This window comes from Pyrus communis, chromosome 7 (assembly GCF_963583255.1).
Source record: "Pyrus communis chromosome 7, drPyrComm1.1, whole genome shotgun sequence".
Lineage (NCBI taxonomy): Eukaryota > Viridiplantae > Streptophyta > Magnoliopsida > Rosales > Rosaceae > Pyrus > Pyrus communis.
The window spans coordinates 26,235,210-26,255,122 of NC_084809.1; the positions used below are offsets into that span (position 1 = coordinate 26,235,210).

The 19,913-nt window shown below is 35.8% G+C and overlaps 1 protein-coding gene across 1 annotated transcript; it reads right to left on the reverse strand.

Annotated features, from left to right (window-relative positions):
- Positions 1-428: 428 nt before the first annotated feature.
- LOC137738889 (valine--tRNA ligase, chloroplastic/mitochondrial 2-like) lies at positions 429-19,459 on the reverse strand. The gene is made up of 27 exons (XM_068478360.1): positions 19,152-19,459; positions 18,792-18,876; positions 17,286-17,412; positions 16,552-16,635; positions 16,081-16,175; positions 14,654-14,745; positions 14,162-14,215; positions 13,275-13,327; positions 13,105-13,172; positions 12,440-12,515; positions 11,054-11,137; positions 9,972-10,120; positions 9,747-9,864; positions 9,497-9,613; positions 8,710-8,930; positions 7,632-7,721; positions 6,616-6,727; positions 5,453-5,563; positions 5,130-5,267; positions 4,354-4,404; positions 4,157-4,269; positions 3,373-3,520; positions 3,070-3,174; positions 2,839-2,940; positions 2,255-2,327; positions 1,952-2,118; positions 429-1,568 (listed from the first exon to the last, which is right to left on the reverse strand). Exons 1-27 carry the CDS (start codon positions 19,300-19,302, stop codon positions 1,443-1,445), a joined length of 2,910 nt encoding a protein of 969 aa, XP_068334461.1. The 5' UTR covers positions 19,303-19,459; the 3' UTR covers positions 429-1,442.
- Positions 19,460-19,913: the final 454 nt, after the last annotated feature.

Consider the following 19,913-nt stretch of genomic DNA (forward strand, 5'->3'; position numbering starts at 1 on the left):
CCTTGTGCACCCTCTGTTAATTCTGACAATTAATTTTACTTTAATTGTTGAATTTAACAGCTAAAAAACAAAAAATGTGTGGATAAGAAGGGGTGCGTGAAAACCATTTTCCCTTAGAAAAAATAAGTTAGGATAACAAATGGGGCTGTGAAGCTTCATTACTTGATAAACGCTTGAAAGGTTGAAGTCCCATCTGGTTCTCATAGATGTTAATGTGCAGCTCAAGTGGAGAGCACGTCGCATGCCATTTTTTTATTTTTTTTATTTTTTTTATTTTCATTAGGATAGGATACAGATAGGAAAGCCCCATATCTGTGTGTTTGATAGGATAGCACAGCGGCTTGTCCAGATGGCATTGCTTGCTAAGCACGCTGTTTGGCTATTTACTTTGGACGGCATTAACTAAAACTTCATGTTACCAAATGGGTAAACTAAAACTTCATGTTGCAAAATACAGTTATTGTTCATTAATGACAATTACTGTTCACTAAGTGGATTAAGCGAGAAGCTTCATGTTACCAAAAGGGAAAACTAAAACTAAAAATAAAAAAAATCGAATATTTATCAAACTGCCTCTAAGGCTTCGTTTGATGCTCAGGAGGATTATAGCTTGGATTGGAAAACTCGCTCTTCGTTTAATGAATGTTGAATGAAAATATGGACGTCAACTTGCATATTTTGACCAGGTGAGAGTAGAAGATGAAGAAATCGTAAAAGAAAACTTGTCGTTGCAAAATCCCCACAAAAATGGTAAGATTGAGAGTGACAAGTTTTCATCATGACTTGTTCATCTTCTACCTTCACTTGGAGAAAATATGCAAGTTGACATCTGTATTTCTGTTCAACATTCATTGAATGTAGCGGATTTATCCAAGCCAAGCCAATCTTAGACATCTAACGAGCCTTAAGAGTTTTTAGCGTCCTTGGTTTCAGGCGAAACTCCAGTTTGCCTTGGTGCCAGTTGAATGTCTTAATGTTTCCTTGATTGCTGCTTATGTTTGGTGCCTTGGCCGTAAATTCTTGTCTTTATTGACTACAGCCTTAACTACGTACCCTTATATTGTAAGAAAAATGTCAGTAGAATCTGAATAATGTACATCCATTGTCACAGGAAGACAACAATACCGAGGCGTCTATCCGGCAAACACTTTCGTTGACACTTGAAGCAGTCTATCAGCTGGTTTTTTGTTGGCATGGGCCACGGGAATTGCCATGCACCCAGACTTCTTTGATCTAAAGCCGAGTTTACTGCACATCTATCCTCAGATCCTCCATATGGTAAGAAATTGTTGTCGAGGAAACGTTCACCGATCACCAGTGTTACAATGCAGAAGATGTAAATCCCATGGGCTTGAGTCCATGGACAATTGAATATCAATCTGGCAGGGAGATATTTCCAATTAAGATGGATGGATGCTATGGATGACAGACAGAGGGTCTTATTATGTGACCAGAACATTTGATTCGAGTAATGCTAAACGGTTTTTAGTGAGAGTAATCTTCTCTTCTGTTTCTGCCGCCTTTTCTTGCACTCCACGGACAATATCCTCAGGAGCTTTCTCTACAAACTGCATGTACAACGCTGATATCGTCAGAGGTACATGATACCTGGGAATGCATGAACAGCATGGGAAGGAACTATCCTAAAGAAAGAAAGGACTCAACATAACATGAATGCATCATAATAAGCGAAATTTTCTAATAGTTCCAGCTATCTTAAGCGAACCATTATGTGTAAGGACTTTTTGTTTATATCTAGTTATTCCAATGCATCCTACTAAATGTTTTAGGTTTTATTTAAGTTTGGTTACTTTTTACTAATTATCCCTGTCAGCAAAATCGAAATCCAATCATTTCATTCGATGGATCTTTGGGGAAGAAGACATGTCAAATACTTTCGCCTATCAATGCCAACTGCCAAATGCATGAACATGATTAACAGAATTCATACTTTAGGAGAGCTGAGCCGAGCTTTAAGTCCATCATATTCCGCCTGCATCTTGGAAAGTCTCTTAGATAGGCGTTGGATTTCGGCAGTAATATCAATCATGTCAGCAAGAGGGAGATATGCCTCTAGTCCTTCGCCAGCTACAAGGTGGACTGATTGATCCGCGTTCCCTGAAGTAAAATACATGACATCCACCAAAATATATGCCTCAACATCAGATCATATAAATCCATAAACATAAATGACAATAAACATGAACATTTCTGGTCCTTCGTCAAATGGAAAATAATCCATGAAGAAACGTGCCTGGAGGAGAATCTGTAAAATGGACGTTTTGCAAATCTAGCCTGGACAGAAGAGCTAAAACCTCCTTTTCTTTCTGCATCAAAATATAAATTCAAATATTTAAGTGAGTTAGTGCAAATGATAATTATATCCAAACATATATGCACATAAATAAACAACTTATCAAAAGAACAGGGACAGCAACTAGTCATCTCAATTTTCACTGAAAAAAATTTGAAATCCGAGCTCAGATGAGACTTCAGACGCATGAAACTCTTGAAGAACATATGCATGATTCAGCAATTAGGACCAGTCCTGACTTCGTTTTGCTATATCAGGGCCATGATTGGCCCAGTGGGATCTCGCACAAAGGTTTCATGGGGCGTGGACAGCTTTACGATATGATTTATGATTCAGTCTGTGGCTCTATAGTGTCCACACTTACCGGAAGTTCCAACAATGATCCACCAATTTTCTATACAAGTTCGTTCATATCTTTCTTACTATAAAAGTGCAAAATAATACAGGAACATACTTGAATAAGCACCTCATCAGCTCTTACATTTTAATCAAGTGCAAAATCTGGCTGGAGAATGAATACGTACCATTATGTATTCAGTGACGTCTTCATTTGCAACTATTGATGCTGATATACGCTTTACAGGCTCAACAGAATATTCTGCTCGAGCATTTCTGATAGCTCTAGTCTAAGAATAACAAAGAAGCAAACTTAGTGATTCAATTAATTGACTACAAGAAAAATATAGAAGATACCAGATGTGCCACATGGACTTGGATATGGAGCAATAAACAAGGACGAAGGAATATCTACTCACCAATGCCTGTAAATTCTCAAACTTTTTAATCGAGTTGCTCTGCCTTGGAAGTGAAGTCAGTGGCCATGGAGATACAATAAGAGCTTCTTTCCGAAAGGGGAGTGCCTATATCAAATCAATCATTCATTTTAACAGTGAAACATTATCAGGGATAACAGTACAATGAAGGTGAACAAGCAGTCCACCTTAAACCCTAAGCAAAATTTTCTTATTTTAATAATTAAACCTTAAGAAAATAATAAATACCTTATCGGTAGAGAAGTTGAATTTAACACAGATGGTGTATATAGTGAATCAGTTTACCTGCCAGAGTTCCTCGGTCACAAATGGCATGAAGGGGTGTAGCAATTTAAGTATGTTTTCAAAAACATACAATAGAACTGCCTGTGTGACAGAAGCAACTGAATCACCACCAGAGTGGTAAAGACGAGCTTTGCTGGCCTCTATATACCTGCATAAGTGAAAAAAGACAACAGTTGAAAAAGATGTAATGCATCTGAGTTAGGCAGAGCCGCAGAAGATATTAACAAAAGGAAAAAGAAAACGGTTTCTGTTATGTAGTAAGAAACACACTTTCAATGATAAAAAAGAGCAAAACAATACAGGGAGAAAGTTGTCCAGTCATCAGCTAGGCTATACAAAACAGAGATGAACCTCATAGTATTACATAACAGCAGACAAAAAGAAAGTTGTTAAAGTAGCACCAACCCCAAACCAAGGGAGAAGTTGTCCAGTCATCTAGCTAGGCTACACAAGGTTGTTCACTGTATCCAATGAACGTTCTTAAAGTAGCAACCAACCCCAAACCAGCAGGCGTGGGCTTGACACGTGGATTGTTCTTGCATAAACTGTTAAAGCTAGAGTATCCAACCAAAAACCAATTGGCGTTGGGTGGAAAGTCTAAAAACATTGTAGATTTCCATGCAAGGCTTAGAATCCACAGAGATTTTATGTCCTCAGTAAACACCTTTGGAGAAGTGTTCTGCCAGTTTGTGTTTAATTTTTCTTAATGAATAGATAGGAACATAAGATGATGCTTTCAATAATGATCTGACGGTAAACATTTGAATGAAAACTCCAAACATACCAATCAGCAAAATCACCCCAAAAGAATTCATACGTCTCTCTTCCAACATCTCCAAAGAAAAATTTGTCATAGCTTGCAGTGACTGTGTCAATAAGCAAATGAAGTTTTGAAATCTGAAAAAGGAAGGAAAGTGAGTGGTTAAACAAAGAAGTAAAATCAACAGGCAATACAGAAAATTAACCTGACAATTATCTTACCACCCAAGATTCTGGTAAGGGTAGCTTGTCTAGGAGATCCACTTTATCAAACTGAAAAAGAATTGTCTTGAATTAAGAAGCAATACAAGTAATACTCATCATCCTATAATGTAAAAACAACCACCGCTAAAGTACAGTAGGATTGAAATTTCTAATATTTAGTGGAGAAATGCAAGATACAATTATGGGCCATGATATGATATAGCACCAGATGATTGCATCTTATGGAATGTGGAGAGATAGAGTGGTTATGACATTTACATGGAGAATCTATTTGATTCCCATTCATGAGACAATCAGCCAGTGTGCTACTGGCTAATTTAACACATTGTATGAACAAATTCAGAGAGTAAAAGTGAGAAAGACAACTATAGCAAGTGAAGTAATTTGTAAGAAATCTTTAGAGAATTTTCAATCATAAAAGAGCAGCATCAACCGAAACCTGCCCATTTGCTTTGGTAATTGAGAACTCGCTAAATGAATTCAGACACATTCAGAAATGTTGTGCCTTGCAGACAAGTTTGTGATACATATACGAGATTGGGGCTAACTTTGGTGATATCAGGTCAATTTAAGTTCTCGTTTTTTTTTTTTTTTTGAGGGCCTGACCATTAGACCTCAAAAGTGGAAGTTATAAGTTTAGAGATACTTATATGAGACTGGGTGGAGCATTTTCTGGTCAATCCTTGAGAGAGGAAGTTATACTTCATAGCTCAGTAGGAAACGTATGCAACTTAAGTTTTCTGGTATGACTTGAGATTGTGTTAACAACAAACCTTATAAGAAAGTATATTTTCCCAAGTTGATGCTTCGCTTTGACTGGGTAAATTCTGCAATACAAACTTTCCAGCATTCCATAGTTTATTAGTGAAGGCCTTATTGGATGTCAACCTCTCAGTGGATAAATTAAGGTCCTGGACAACAAGAACACCCAAATCAGCCAGAATGGTAGTTGTATCAAGCTATTAACATGCAATAGCTGAAGACTGCATACACGTATTTCTCGTCGGCAAATAAAGTAAAATCAGTTTGTTTTTAAAAGTGACAATTTTGAATAAATGCAGAATTGATTCATAAGTAAAGTGACAACAAAACAAACCTGGCCAGCAGTCCCTAGAGCAATTGTAAATCTTAAAGCATCTGTGCCATATTCCTTGATTGTATCTAATGGATCTATTACATTCCCCAATGTTTTCGACATCTTTCGGCCCTGAAATGATTGTTACACAAATTATTTCATATCTCGCAACATCAGACATGTAAGAGTAGAGTACAAATGCTTTAGAGAATAGATTAAAAAAAAAAAGAAGGAACAATCAAGGGTTTTGTCTGACTACATTGTAAGTATAAAACAATGGTTTATAGCAGTGTTTTCATAGGTGAAGGCATAAGTAGAGGTGTTTAGGGTCTCACAAGGTGAGACATATAGTATTGGATTTTTGGTTCATTTTTAATGATTCTTTAAATTTTTATGGGCTCAAGAAGATTTCCCTGCTTTCATTTCAGATTGAAAGTCCATTTGGGAGTTTCAGCAAAGAAAGCCATTCAAATGGTTACGTCTCTCTCTCTCTCTCTCACTGATTTTTGGTCCAACACTTGCAAAACAATTTGCATTCAATCTCATGCATGAATTGTGTGAAGCAACTGGTGTCTTATCATCTCTCTCTCTCTCTCTCTCTCTCTCTCTCTCAGGTTTATAGATTGGTCCACCACTTGCAAAACCCTATTTTGCATTCAATCTCACCGAGATATTCTTTAAGAATCAATCTTGCATGAATTGTGAGAAGCAACTGGTGTCTTATCAGATTGTTGGAAGTAATCTGGAAAATACAAGATTAGGAAAAAAAATCTGAAATCCATCCAAGGAGGACAACCCAAAAACCGTGAAAATAATATTTTGGATAAAGAGACAATCGTACTGATAGAGAAAAAATACAAAGAGGAAGTCAGGTGGTCAAGAAGACCACAGGAACCACTCAGAACAGAAAAGAAAACTGACAGGAAAGCAAGAGAGCAGAATCAGCACTCTCCCAAAAGACAATTAACCCTACACACCATGCAAAACGTAACCAACAAATTAACGACATCCATATAATCAGAAACTTTACTAGCAAATAATTTGAAGGATGGTCAAAGTAAGCACACAAGGGAGAGCTTGGGAATAAACTATTTAATACTCAAGAAACAATGACAAGCTAAAAAGACATTTAAAATACAATATCAGCATTGATGCAGTAGTATTATTGTGCATTTTCAACTTACTTGTGAATCCCTGATGAGACCGTGTAAATAAATGTATTTAAATGGCACTGTCCCTGTGAGCTCAATTCCCATCATGACCATCCTCGCAACCCAGAAGAACAATATGTCATGCCTGTTCAAACATTCAACAAATAATATAAACTTCAACCCCCTTTTCAAAGAAGCAAGCTTGATCACCAAATAATAAAGTTATTAAACCTTACAAATTAGTGATAACTTATCTACCACTGAAATATAAAATGATAGAGACACTATTATTAATTGAAAAAAATATAAATCATGATCCTGTAAACCAAACTGTGGCACATGGAAGGCAGCTCCACTACCATATCATTGGTAAAGAATTTATGAAGAAACAGATTTAACTACTATTTCGCGTATAATGAGTTACATAGCAACCATGTAAATTTTCTCATTTAATACTGAATTGGTAATCAAAGAGAAGATTTCACTTCAACTAACTACCACTAAAAATTATGCCTTATATATGCATTAGTACGCCAAACTGCAGTGCAAGGAAAAATCCATTGCCCACTCCCGAAGAAGGCCATAGAAAAAGACCTTTTCAATTTGCATCAAACACTCCCATCTTGTTCAACCTCCACAACATCATATCAGTCCTCAATTTTCTCATTTAAGGGCATACAAATGGAAGAGATCTCATCATTCAGCTACCACACCATTGGGGCCAGAAGAAAAATACCCTACCCCCTTGCACAAGGGGGAAAACAGTCCCAGATATTGGGAATGGATTGGGCTTGAAGAACAAATCTAGAACAATTAAGTCCACAAGAGCCATAGAAGCAGCCCCAAAAGAGAAGATGGTATGGTTAGTCTTGGTGGGCAAATAAAGGGGAGATGAGGGGAATCAGATGTCTAGTAGCTAGGTACGGAAGGAGAGGTTTACGGAGAGAGAGAGAGAGAGAGAGAGAGAGAGAGATTCAGTATTAAATGCAGCCATACATGGGAAAACGAATACAGATGGCAGGCAAATGCTTGGCAAGGGATGCACTTACCCAGTTTCAAGCATTGTTGTAGGATAAAACCGCTTAAAATCCTCAACTGACTCATCTGGCCATCCAAGAGTACTGAAAGGCCACAGTGCACTGTGAAAAGGAAAAGAGATATATTTAGTCAAATTACAGAGAATGTCAAATATATGAAGCCTTGATGTGGATTAAAAAAAGGCTAAGTATGTATGCATTAATTGTGAATCAAAAGCTTCCACATGCAGCAGAACATTAGAAATTTGATAAAAACTATAGTACTTTAAACAATATGCTGCTTCATTGCTTACAAATCCAAAGATCATGAATCACGTATCAGTTCGATTTAGAAATTACCAAATTAGTTCCATATTTATACTTTTATAGTTATTAGTTCGAAAGATCATGTACAATTCCCATTACAACTATATAAACAGTCAACTTGGTCACATAACCCCTTCAAACAACTGCGCAAAACTGTATTCATGGGCTAAGACAAATTTTCTAAATAGGCAAGTTAAATCTTAAATCTTGGAAGCGTTGGCTAGAGTCTTCAAAGTTTTAGGTATATGATATAAAAAGAAAATAGCAAAGTCCCTCTTACTAAGAATGAAAATGTCAGTCTCGATGTAAATTTCATGGAATTAACTTTAAAGCATGAAACTTTGTATGAATCATGCGGAAACACTAAACCAATCAATAATGCATCAAGTAAACATGTATTTTATGCTATATGATACATAGGATGAAAATAGATTGTCCCATGGCCATCAACACGTACACAAATTTGAAACTTATTGCGTAAGAACTTCTTGATTTCATCGAGCATGATTGAGTATAAGCATTCTAATGGATATTCTTAAAATCTTTTGTTGTTTTCTTTGGTAACTGGATGAAGTCTAGCTAATCACGTCTCCTAGTTCTAACTCTTTTTCCTACTCCACTCACCACTTGGGCTAACAACCTTCTAGCAATGAACATGGTAATTTTGGATAACCTACCCAAAAATTAGGCAGCTTTCAAAATTATAGAAATAAAGTGGGACTTTTCAAAGTTGATAGAAAACAAACTACACAAAAAATTAAATAATTGGCAATCCGTGACAGACCTCGAAAACCATGTGTCAAGAACATCCGGATCCTGATATATTTTCACATCTTTTCCATACTTTTCTTGAGCTTTCCCAAGAGCTTCATCCTCACTCCTTGCAACTATATATTCTTCTTCACAGTCTTTACCCACAATGTACCAAACTGGTATTCGATGTCCCCACCACAGTTGTCTGCTTATGCACCAATCCTTAATATTCGATAGCCAGTGATTGTAAATCTGTTATTTAATAGAAGGCATGGGTGTGAGTATAGAATATAGCAGATCTCTCTGGGTAAGCCACCGCCTAAATGGGGAAGAGAGCTTGTTGCATTATCGACATAAGGTACTCAAATTGCGATGCAATACAGAGAAATAGAGGTGTAAAAACAGATATCAGCACTTGTGCTGGGAACAGGCCCATTAATCTGTTTTATTTACGAAAACCTTTTTCTGTCAACTAAAGATTCAAAATGTCAATTATGCTCCTTTTCACTGAGCTAATATTATTAGATTTGAAAATTAAGCTTAACTAGGTAAATTAACTCACTATTTATACCTTTCTTCTCTCACTAAATTTTCTGTTTATGCATCATCGATCAGATGCTTAAGCAAAAAGTTGAAAAAAAAAAAAAAAAAAAAACTTATGCTTCTAGTCATAATAAAAGAAAAGAAAACAGCTGCATAGGTTTTTTTTTTTTTTTTTTTTTTTTTTTCCTTTTGTACTTGAAGGCTCCAACAGAAAGGAGAGGAAAACTACTTTTTGGTATCCCAGAGGGGTCAATATGAGGCCAAATAACGCATACCTTTTCAAATCTTTCAGGTATAATTTTTAAGTCTCCTTTTTCAACAGCACTAAGGGCTTTGTCAGCTAAGGGCTCCATCGTTACAAACCACTGCTTGCTTACTAGTGGCTCTATAACCTGATATTGAAAAGATTTGGAGGACAAAAGAATGAAAACATATATAGTGAAGGTAACAAAATCTTCATAGAAAATTACAATTGTTTCAAACTATGAAAGTTCTAAACCCAAATGTGAAAAGCTATCAACTCACTTCTCCACCACGCTGAGATCTGGGAACTCGTAAAGTGTGTGGTTCTTTCATTACAGCTAAACCAGTCTCCTCCAGATCTGCCCAAAGTTTCTTCCGGGCCTCGAACCGATCAAGGCCACTGACAGAATCACAGATTTCATTACCAAATATAAGATATAAGATAAAAGATGCAGTTCTCCAGTGAATTCAAGTTCAACAATCCAAGAAAACTGATACAGCATTTACCAGTACAGTCCGGCAACCTTGTTTAGTGTTCCATCCTTGTTCATGACATTAAGTATGGGAAGACCAAGCTTTCTTGCAAGATTGTAATCATTATGATCATGTCCAGGGCTTATCTTTAACACACCAGTGCCAAAGTCTTTATCAACATGCTGCCAAAACAATTAATGTTCCACAAATCGAGTTATTTACCGGGAATTATAGGAGATTCAGACAGGCAGTTAAAGGTAATCATTCAGCAAATAGCGAACTGGAAATATCAACAAAAACAAATATCTATCTTCTGGTGACGTTTCACATTTTCTGATTACTAATGATGCCTTATAAAAGAAGTAAAGCAATATGGCCCCAGACAGCAGGTCCTGCGCTTTGCACAATACTCTTGATTCAGTTACCAAATCAAATATAATTTTGCTAAGGACGGGATTCTAATTTTACTTTTCCAAACATTATTCTTATTTTACTTTTCACAAGCATAGGATTCTAATTAATTACGTAATTTAGTATTGAAAACAAAAACTTGTGGCAACCACTTTATAGTTCTGCAAGGAGTCAAGGACATAACCACAATATTCCTTGTGTTTGTTTTATATAGCAGGGAAGAATAAAGAAAGCCTAAAATAAGTATTCTGCTACATTATAAACTTTACAGCAAGTGAATAAGCTGAAGTGGTGAATCAAGAAAGCGTTCAGGCCGGCACCAAAAAGAAAAACAGAACAAAAACCAACACATAAACCTAGGGTAAGGGACCTGGGTAGAACTTTTGACATGATTAAGAATAAGAAACTAACTTTAAACTCATCACTACTTTTCTTGATTTCTAACCTTGCACTCGTGTTCTACCATACTTATTAATCGATGTAAGGAACTGCACACAGACCCGTGCCCAATCAAAGAGGCATCCACTAATAAATTCACTCCCATATTAACTTTCTACTTCTAAACATCCCTAGACATTACTGTTAGAGCACGATATCTATCAGAGATCTCAGCATCAGTAACTGGGATTTGGCATCATACCAACAATAAAACTACAACATCAAATACAATGGTTTATATAGAAAAGTAGTCCAGGATGCTTTACCTTGTCTGCAATGATAGGGACGTGACGGCCATATGTCAAAGGCACTATAGCCATTCTGTTAATATATTTAGAATATCGATCATCCTGCATGCCATTATCAAACAGTACATACCATTGGAGAAGAATAGAAAGAAAAACTAAAAATTGTGGATAAGGTAATTAATTCTTTCCAAACATGGAAAAAGCACAGAGCCAAATATTATAGAAACCAGCATTGTTCAAGGGCATAACAGCTGAGTGAAACATCCAAACATATGTTCCTATATTGTTCCCTTGGGTCACATATTAGCAGTTTCTGGTTTGCATTCGGCGTAGAGTGGGTTGTCGTGGAATTTTTTGAAGAATAAGGCCCATATTGTGTAGTTTTGAACTCTATTTGGGGGGTGTGGTGGGAAAGGAAGAAGTGTTGAAGAAGGGAATAAAAGTTGATTTCATCGTGGGACAGTTGATTTCTTGTGGCCATGCTTTCCGAAACACTTTAGGCATGTTCCCTTTAGTATGATTCATCTAGGCTCTGGTCTGTTGTATTGGACTAGGTGTGGCGACAGTATTATGCTATTTGGTTGGCCCATATGTGTGGCTGTGTTGGAGGCCTTTTAGGTCTCTTAGTTCATAAAATAAATATGCCAAAGTGATCTAGACTGACAAGGATTTAAATTTTCCCTTTATAAATAATGAGGGTTCTTCATTCAGAAAAAAAAAAAAAAAAAAAGACTCCTTGGATTCAAATGTAGGTGAACATGACCCGTAGGAGTAAAAAAACAAAACATATCAGAAGTTCCCAAACAGGGAATACAAAGTAATTTCAACACTCAAAACAGTTGTACATCTACAACTTCTTACACCTCGGGTTTGTTGTTAGTTAAACAATACTAAAGAAATAGGATGTTGGGTTTCTACACATGTGTCTTGGGTTCGAAACTCCCCCCTCACCTAAATTATTGTAATCCCTCCCCAAATAGTAAAATTTTTATTAAAAGAAATTAAACAATACTAAATAAGGAAGAAAACAAAGGTAACTACGTAAACAAACAAGCTTAGGTTTCATGCCGTAGAATTCAGAAAATTAAGCAATATATGCATAGATCTAAGACCATTGTGCATGTACAGACTTTTTAAGTAAATATTACATTAATAGAATTTAAAGACTTAAGGACCTATTCATTAATCTACATTTTCATAACAAAGCCTAGGTTAGGAATTTATATAAAAGATCAGGTAAATAGATGTTGGTCCAAAAGAATCAAAAGTAATGTCCAAAATGTTTTACCCTATTAACCTTTCTAAATTGCTTAAACATTATTTACCAAAAAAGCATTGTCATCACCTGGTCGATTCATAACTAAACTCCTATGAAAGCCAGAAATGCAAGCAAAATAACCCTACCTCAGGATGCACAGCAATAGCTACATCACCAAACAATGTCTCCGGACGTGTTGTTGCTATTGTCAAATAGTCAGACCTGAGTACAGGAGGTACCAATGAGAGTGCATAATGTAACTCGGAAAATTGTTAGATCTCATCATAGACACACAGGTGTAGAAGAATATACAAACAAACATGTTATCATGTGCAACCGAGTTTATCATATAAGTGAATGACTGATAAAGATCGTAAAATTTAAGGACTCCCAAAATCTTGTGGAAAATAAACATATTTTTGTTCGTATATTAGTTAGTTGTCAAACACAAACTAAACTACCAATGTTTGAACTATGAGATGTCACAGTTATTGTGCCAATAAATTTTCCTCTGTAGAGGGATCAAATTGTTTTTCTAGAAATAAAAAATTATGTCAAAAGAGGAAAGAAGCAGAAACAACAAAAACGTTGGTCAAGCAAAGCACCCCAAACAGAAACAGGAAGAGAAAAAGGCAACTCCACAGAGCTGAGAGGATTAACCCAATATCTGACCTAGCAACCATATATAAACGGAATATTTTGCATCAGCACAGTCATAGCACAACAGAAAACATATGCTTCTACACTCTAATATGTATAACATTAAAATCACATTTCATAAAGGAATGAGAAATGGTCAGCTGCCAATTACTTTAGGCCTCCAGCAACACGATACTTAAGATGATAAAGAGTTCCAGATTCTTCATGATATTCTACTTCCTGTTCACAAATATTAAGGGCCATGTCAAATATTGCATTTTAAAAGCACAAGCTGAATTGAGATTAGAGAGCAACACCTACATGAGACCAGATGAAACTTACCAAGTCAGAAACAGCAGTCTGTAGACTAGGAGACCAGTTGACCATGTAGGACCCTACGTTAATAAACAAATAAAAAATATATATCAGTTTTTAATTGGCTGTAAGTCACACTTTCTTGTGAACGATAACGCGACAGCCAGCTCTTCCAAAAATCAACTCAAAACCTAGAGGAAAAGTATCAGGAAAAAAGTGTAAAATAATAAGGTGAATATAATTTGAACCGTTATGACAGAAATGTTTGCTTCAGTCACCATAGAAACATAATCGTTATAAACAGAAGAGAGCTAATTCCATACATCTTGACTTTTGCTATTATTCAGAAGAAAAAACTGTCAGCTTAAGACTTCAATATACAAGAATTTAATGAAAATTCTGACATACCAGTTCTTTATCAGATTAATATGTCACCACATATTTCAAATTTTCAAAAATAATTCAATTCTTCCAAAATTTCACAAACACGAAACCTATCCAACACGAAGCTAGTAGCATATTTGTGGTACAAATATGTCATCATATATTTCCTAAAAGTCACCACACAGAATTAATGAAAAAGTATCTTTTAACAGAAAGACTCAACTAAATACTGATACAACGAATCAACGTAATGTTTCACAAAGTTGGCATGCTGCAGAGCATATAGCAGCTTATTGTTACTAGCCATCCCACACACATGATGATAACTTAAAGCTAAGAACTTCAAATGATGAGAATAGTTGTCACAAAATGAAGTAGAGATTCTAGAGAAAAACAAAAACTAAAGACAACGGGATTCAGCAGCAAAACAAACCCACCTTCAGAACTCCATTAAAAAAGACACAGGCCACAACAAAGTTCTTCAGAATCTAGGATTATGGAACAACTTTAAGGGGAACTTAGGGCTATACCTTGATAGATTAAACCTTTCTCATGAAGTCTGACAAAGGCCTCAACAACAGCACCTGCATGGAGTAAAAGGATATGATTTTTCAGAGATAAAAAATAAAAATGACCACAATACAACATTAGTGACCTTTAAAGTTAAAACTGCTCCCTTTATTACATCTTGGAGCGCAAAAAAAAGGTTTTAATAACCCTTGCTTATGCAAGGGGCTTGTAGCTCAAGTGGTTAAAAGCATTTACCCATGCGCCCGAGGTCCTAGGTTCGGTTCCCCACTCCCCCAATATTGCTTGTATAACAAAAAATATAAATCAATAACTTATGCGTATATTCCTAAACAATTCACTAGTTACCCTACTGTAGTTACTACTCATGGAAACTCGACAACACTCCTCCCCTTCCCCCTCCCCCCCCCCCCCCCAAAAAAAAAACAAAGGTTTACATTTCATACATACTTTCACAATTGACGAGAGTTCTACAAGATAGAAAAATGCCTTACGACTTAGCTGTTCATCAAGGGTGAAATGTTCTCTATTCCAATCACAAGAAGCACCAAGTCTTTTGATCTGATTGATGATGGTTCCACCATATCTGATATTATAAATAATAAATAATCTATTAAGAAATAACAAGAAATAACAAATTTCATTTAAACATTAATGGCAGCAATTCACTCTTTATGGGAATTGTTTTTAGTATAAATTACTCATATATGGTTCCACAAATTTTGAATATAAGAGACGAGAATTCAGAACAGAATCACAACTGCACAAGATTTTACTTTATGGTATTTCTTCAAAAGTAGGCATGCTTTTTGAAACGAATGACTGGTATAGGTTACTTTTCAGTAGAATCTTTAACTTAGCTAATCCTCAGAAGCAGAATACGATGATCCTTCATTCATGCTGCAGGAATAAAACTGAGTACTTGGTTGCAAGGGAAGAATGGAAGTTTGTAATTGCAATGACTACCATGGTGTGAATTATGCCAAGTTAGTCATAGACTGCGTTTTAATTGGAGTGCGAGTTTAGCTGGCGTGGAACATGTTAACTTTAGAATTCTATTTCTGTGTTTCTAGGTTTTTTGTTACGTATGGTCGAATCAAAATGCTAAAGTTTTTGTGGCAGCAAAATAGCACTTTTCGGAACTGAAAACAAATTTATCTCTTCTCTATAACCATATGATGTCTATCTTATGTTTTCCTCCTTTTTATCCCATCGACTTTACTTTCTCTAGATTCTAGAGTTAAGTCTCCTTTTTGAGTGTTCTTCTATTCACCTCCTGTGTATATACATTAACATCCACAGATTTATTTTTCATTAAAGAAAACGCAATCCATGTGCGAGAACTTGGCTAGAGTTCTAATTTATCTATATGAGAGCAGCCTGCTAAACACTGTAATTTGGGTATCTAATTTATCTTTTTTCAAAGGCCAATTTTGATCCCACCCACTGTTGGCTTGTGAAATGAGACTTTCATACAATCCTAGTTTGCTTTCAGCGTCTTTAGTGGCCATTCTCCAAAAAGGTATCTTTACGAATAAAGAACTTACTAGATATTTAGAAGAGCTAACGCACAAAATCAAAAGAGAAACCTAATATGTTCAGTAGATATGCCATAGGCCAATGTATATATTTATCAGATACTCAGTGTACACCAAAATTGTTTTGCCAGATTTTTCTCTTTTTTGAAAAGAAATGATATTATTTATCAGTGAATCAGCGTAGACCAAATGGTAATATAACTTTATGAAACCCATAGCAACATCCTGTACAAGGAATTCTACATGTTGTGACAAACAAAAAAACAGTTTTTCTCTCTTTTTACTACCTTAACCACAAAAAAAAATATAGTATGGTAGAATGCACAAGAGAGAGAGAGAGAGAGAGAGAAGATAAACAATGGAAGATAGATAAGAATATATACTTCTCCTTCCACTCCCAAACTTTACTCACAAACTCATCTCGACCCAAGTCAACCCTTTTAATTCCTTCAGATGCAAGCATTTTTTCCACAACCAGCTGGTAGAAAAAGAGTAAGGGTAGTATGAGCAAAACAATTCAAACTAAGATAGGTAAGTTACAATTTCATGTAATACAAAAGGGTGCAAATTAAGACAGAACCAAAGCTAATGAACACATATAGATTCCAAAATTTACCCACAAAGTTCTCATTAAAAAAAAAAAACAAATCCCAATGATGTACTCAAAAAACAAAGAAAGAATCAGATCAAAGCAGTTTCAACTCTTCCAGAATTATATAGGAAGTTGCAATACAAGCAGTTGTAGAACACAGAAAATTATAAATGAAGATGACGTGAAGTATTGCAAAAGTGAAACCAGTGGAAATACTTCCATTGAAAGTTTGAAACATAGGCTTTGCGGTACAGAGACAAACCTGAGTTGCTATACCAGCATGGTCAGTCCCAGGAAGCCAAAGTGTTGGTTTTCCCTTCATCCTATGGTATCTAACCATAATGTCCTACCAGAAAATAATGAAAAATGAATAGAAGAAATAAGAAGCAGTTGAATTAAAATTTAGGAATAATTGAACCCAGTTCATCCACATTTTTTCAGACAAAAGTTCAGTAATGTTCTTTTTGTTACATTAGGTCCTCGGAACAATTTGACATAATCCAAGATTACATTATCACCCCAATCATCATTAACTACAGCGAATTGCGGGTTAAAGGGATTCCAATTGTAAAAATATCAATATTTAAGAGGTTTATACACCTACACCACAAGGCCCACAGGTACAACTGACATTGTGTTGATACTTAGGATTACTATTTTTATCAACTTTGCTTTCATCATCAGTATAAAATCTGATTGCACATCCAGTCCTTACTTCTTCCAATTCAATTCCAATCTTTCAACTTCGCATTCCTCCATTTAGATATTCCAAAACATGTCTCTCCCAACATCTTTTCCATTTATTAGTGGACTAATATTTGTACAACCTCACCCAGAATGTGCAATTAGAAAACAAACACAATCTTGGGCCAGACATGACAATCATAATCAACACTTACATGTGCCTAGATAACTATAAGCATGGCTAGGTAAAAATACTAATATGCACTTCAACAAAAATGTAAAATCCCAATACTTATAAACATCTTTCACAACCTCAAGAGTCACAAACATTGCATGCCCCATGTGTAGGGAGCCAGTAACATTTGGAGGCGGCATTGAGATCACAAAAGGATCACTTCCTTGGTCATGGTTTGGCCTAAAATATCCCTGAGACTCCCACCTAACAATCAGATGAAGTGATGAATATGTTATATGCAATGATTATACATAAGAAATGGATTAGTAAGCACCAACTGATAAAATCTGCAAACTGATATGTGAAAGTTGAGGCAAAACAAGAAATACGAAAACACACACACAGCAACATAAATTCTTTTAAGTTGAGGTGAGAACGAGTTTTCGCAATAAATTAATGCAAAATACAGTCGCTGCATTAAATCCATGCACATCCACCATAGGCCAATGCAGCATGATAGCGAAGCTTTTATCACTGAGGTAAGTCAGAGATCTGATTGTGTAACAGAGACAGCTTCTTGAAACTTAATCTTTAATTCTAATGTAGAGCAATGGTATAGATCAATTATTACTAAGGAAACATAACAAAAATGAACCAATACTTTGAACATTCACAGTATTTTTTGGCATAATACAAGGTATCCAATTTATTTTCTATACAAGGCCCCACAAGTATCAGGCAGGACCAGCCCTGCATAATGCACTTTGAAGCATCAACTAGAAACCTTGAAAACTACCAGGTAAAATTCCAGACAAGAGACCGTGTTTTTAAGGGGATACTTATTTTTTTAAGCCTTGGTTTAAGGGTGCTTCAATATGGGAAGAATTGAGAAATGATGTCAGGTGCATTGCACTAGTATCACCTGGAGAATGATTGGTAACTGAATCATTTTGAGAAAGATGTCAAATGTGAACTCCAACCCAAACATATTCCCAAAAAAAAATAAAAAATATGTGCTGTCATCCCGAATTGTGTAAACTACCTTTCAATGACTGAATAGATATAATATTTTGTTCAACTCCATTTCAAAGAATGTGAAAACTCATTTCTGACCCTGACAAAAAATTCAGTTCCAAAATTTCCAATCATTTTGCACATGAATGGGGAATATACAAAATAAAAAGTACATCATTATAGTATTTTAGTTAATAATTCTTTTGGATAAAGGGGATATTTCGAAATATCAAATTCTCGGGTGTGGGTTCGGATGGGGGGTCTATAAACTTTTTCAAAATAAGTTCATTAATATGAACAATGAGGCAATACAACATCACAGAAGCAGAGCAGTGCACTGAATATACTACAAAGCCTCTACATTCAGAACTAACAGCAGAATTATAGCATTATATCAGACAACATAAGCCCCAATAAATTCAACAGCTGCCTTCAGATACAGAAGCTTCCCCAATTCAACTTAAGAAAAAAAGAAATCGACAGTGAATTGTAACAAAAGAAAATCGCAGAGGATATGCATAACACCAAAGCACAAAGCACCAATACTAAAGCTATATCTGTCATGGTTACTCCAATTCTTGGTGATCATACAAAGAATGCAAATGAAAAACGTATAAAAACCAATATACCAATTGTATATTCGTTCTTCTGAAGTAAAATCAAAGGTCTTTGCAATCTCTGGAGACGTCAAGCCACGATTCTCGGAAGCAGCAACTGAAATAAAAAGAAATGATAAATGCACCACCCCAATTCATCACAAATGTTTTCGCCATGGTTTCATACGATGGGAAGTCAAAATAATAACCGAACTTACGAAAAATCTTATAAAACGAACTTCAATGAACAAAACAGTAGGAATTAAAGTGTTTAAAATTCAATTTCTTGATCGATTAAATTCAATTCTCAGTACTTTCCAAATGATAACATCCGAATTTTCTCAGCAACCAAACAAAGAATGACAAGAGAAAGTGATAAGGTGATAACATTACCTGAGAAGTGCCTAGGCTTAAGAGGATTGAAATGCCAGTAGGAGAGGCTTGTGCGGCCACGACGTCGTTTGGAGAAGAGAAGAGGACGGAGCCGGTGAGCAGAGAACGACGAGCAGAGAGAGGGGCCGGTGAATGTCGTTTGGAGAATCATCGTTCTCGACAGAAACGCTCTGTGTTTGGTGTCGTATATTCCAGTGAGGGAATGACGATAAGCATAAACCCTGGTAGGACTTTAGCTACGAAGAAGAAGGAGGGTTTTAGTTTTAGTGGCAGAGAAACAGCAGACGCAGTGGATTACGAAGGGATCTCATTTCGGATTTGGTCCATGTGATTTTTTTTCCTTAAAAAGACAACTAGTTACCATTCGTGTTCAATTGTAAGGAAATTTCGAAAATACGGAGTTTATAATTAATTTATTTTTTCATTATTTTAGTGTAAATGTATCATTGTATGAAAAAGGCGAAGCTAATTTGATTTTGCTTTCTAGCTTTGGTTATCGTCGTTGCTAGTGATGAATTGCCCTAGTTATTAGAGTCTTTCACTTTAACAAATTACGTCTCAGGTTCAAACATTTCTCCATCCTATTAGAGTAGTTTACAGTAGACAAATAGTTTGTATTAAAAATAAAAATAAAAATAAAAAAAACCTTTGTTTATCATAGTTGTGGGACCAAGATTTTCTATGATCATGATACATGACACTCAAGATAGTTGGAAATAACAGATAAGCCCTCAGAGTAAGCTCAAAGCCACATGGGTATTT

Bases quoted from the DNA above. Each gene is read 5' to 3' on its own strand.
- LOC137738889 (XM_068478360.1), bottom strand. From the start codon at position 19,302: ATGATTCTCCAAACGACATTCACCGGCCCCTCTCTCTGCTCGTCGTTC. The intron at 8,931-9,496 runs GTATGCGTTATT...ATTAAATAACAG, and splicing joins TACCTGAAAGATTTGAAAAG to ATTTACAATCACTGGCTATC. The intron at 3,521-4,156 runs GTATGTTTGGAG...TCACTTATGCAG, and splicing joins TGGGGTGATTTTGCTGATTG to GTATATAGAGGCCAGCAAAG.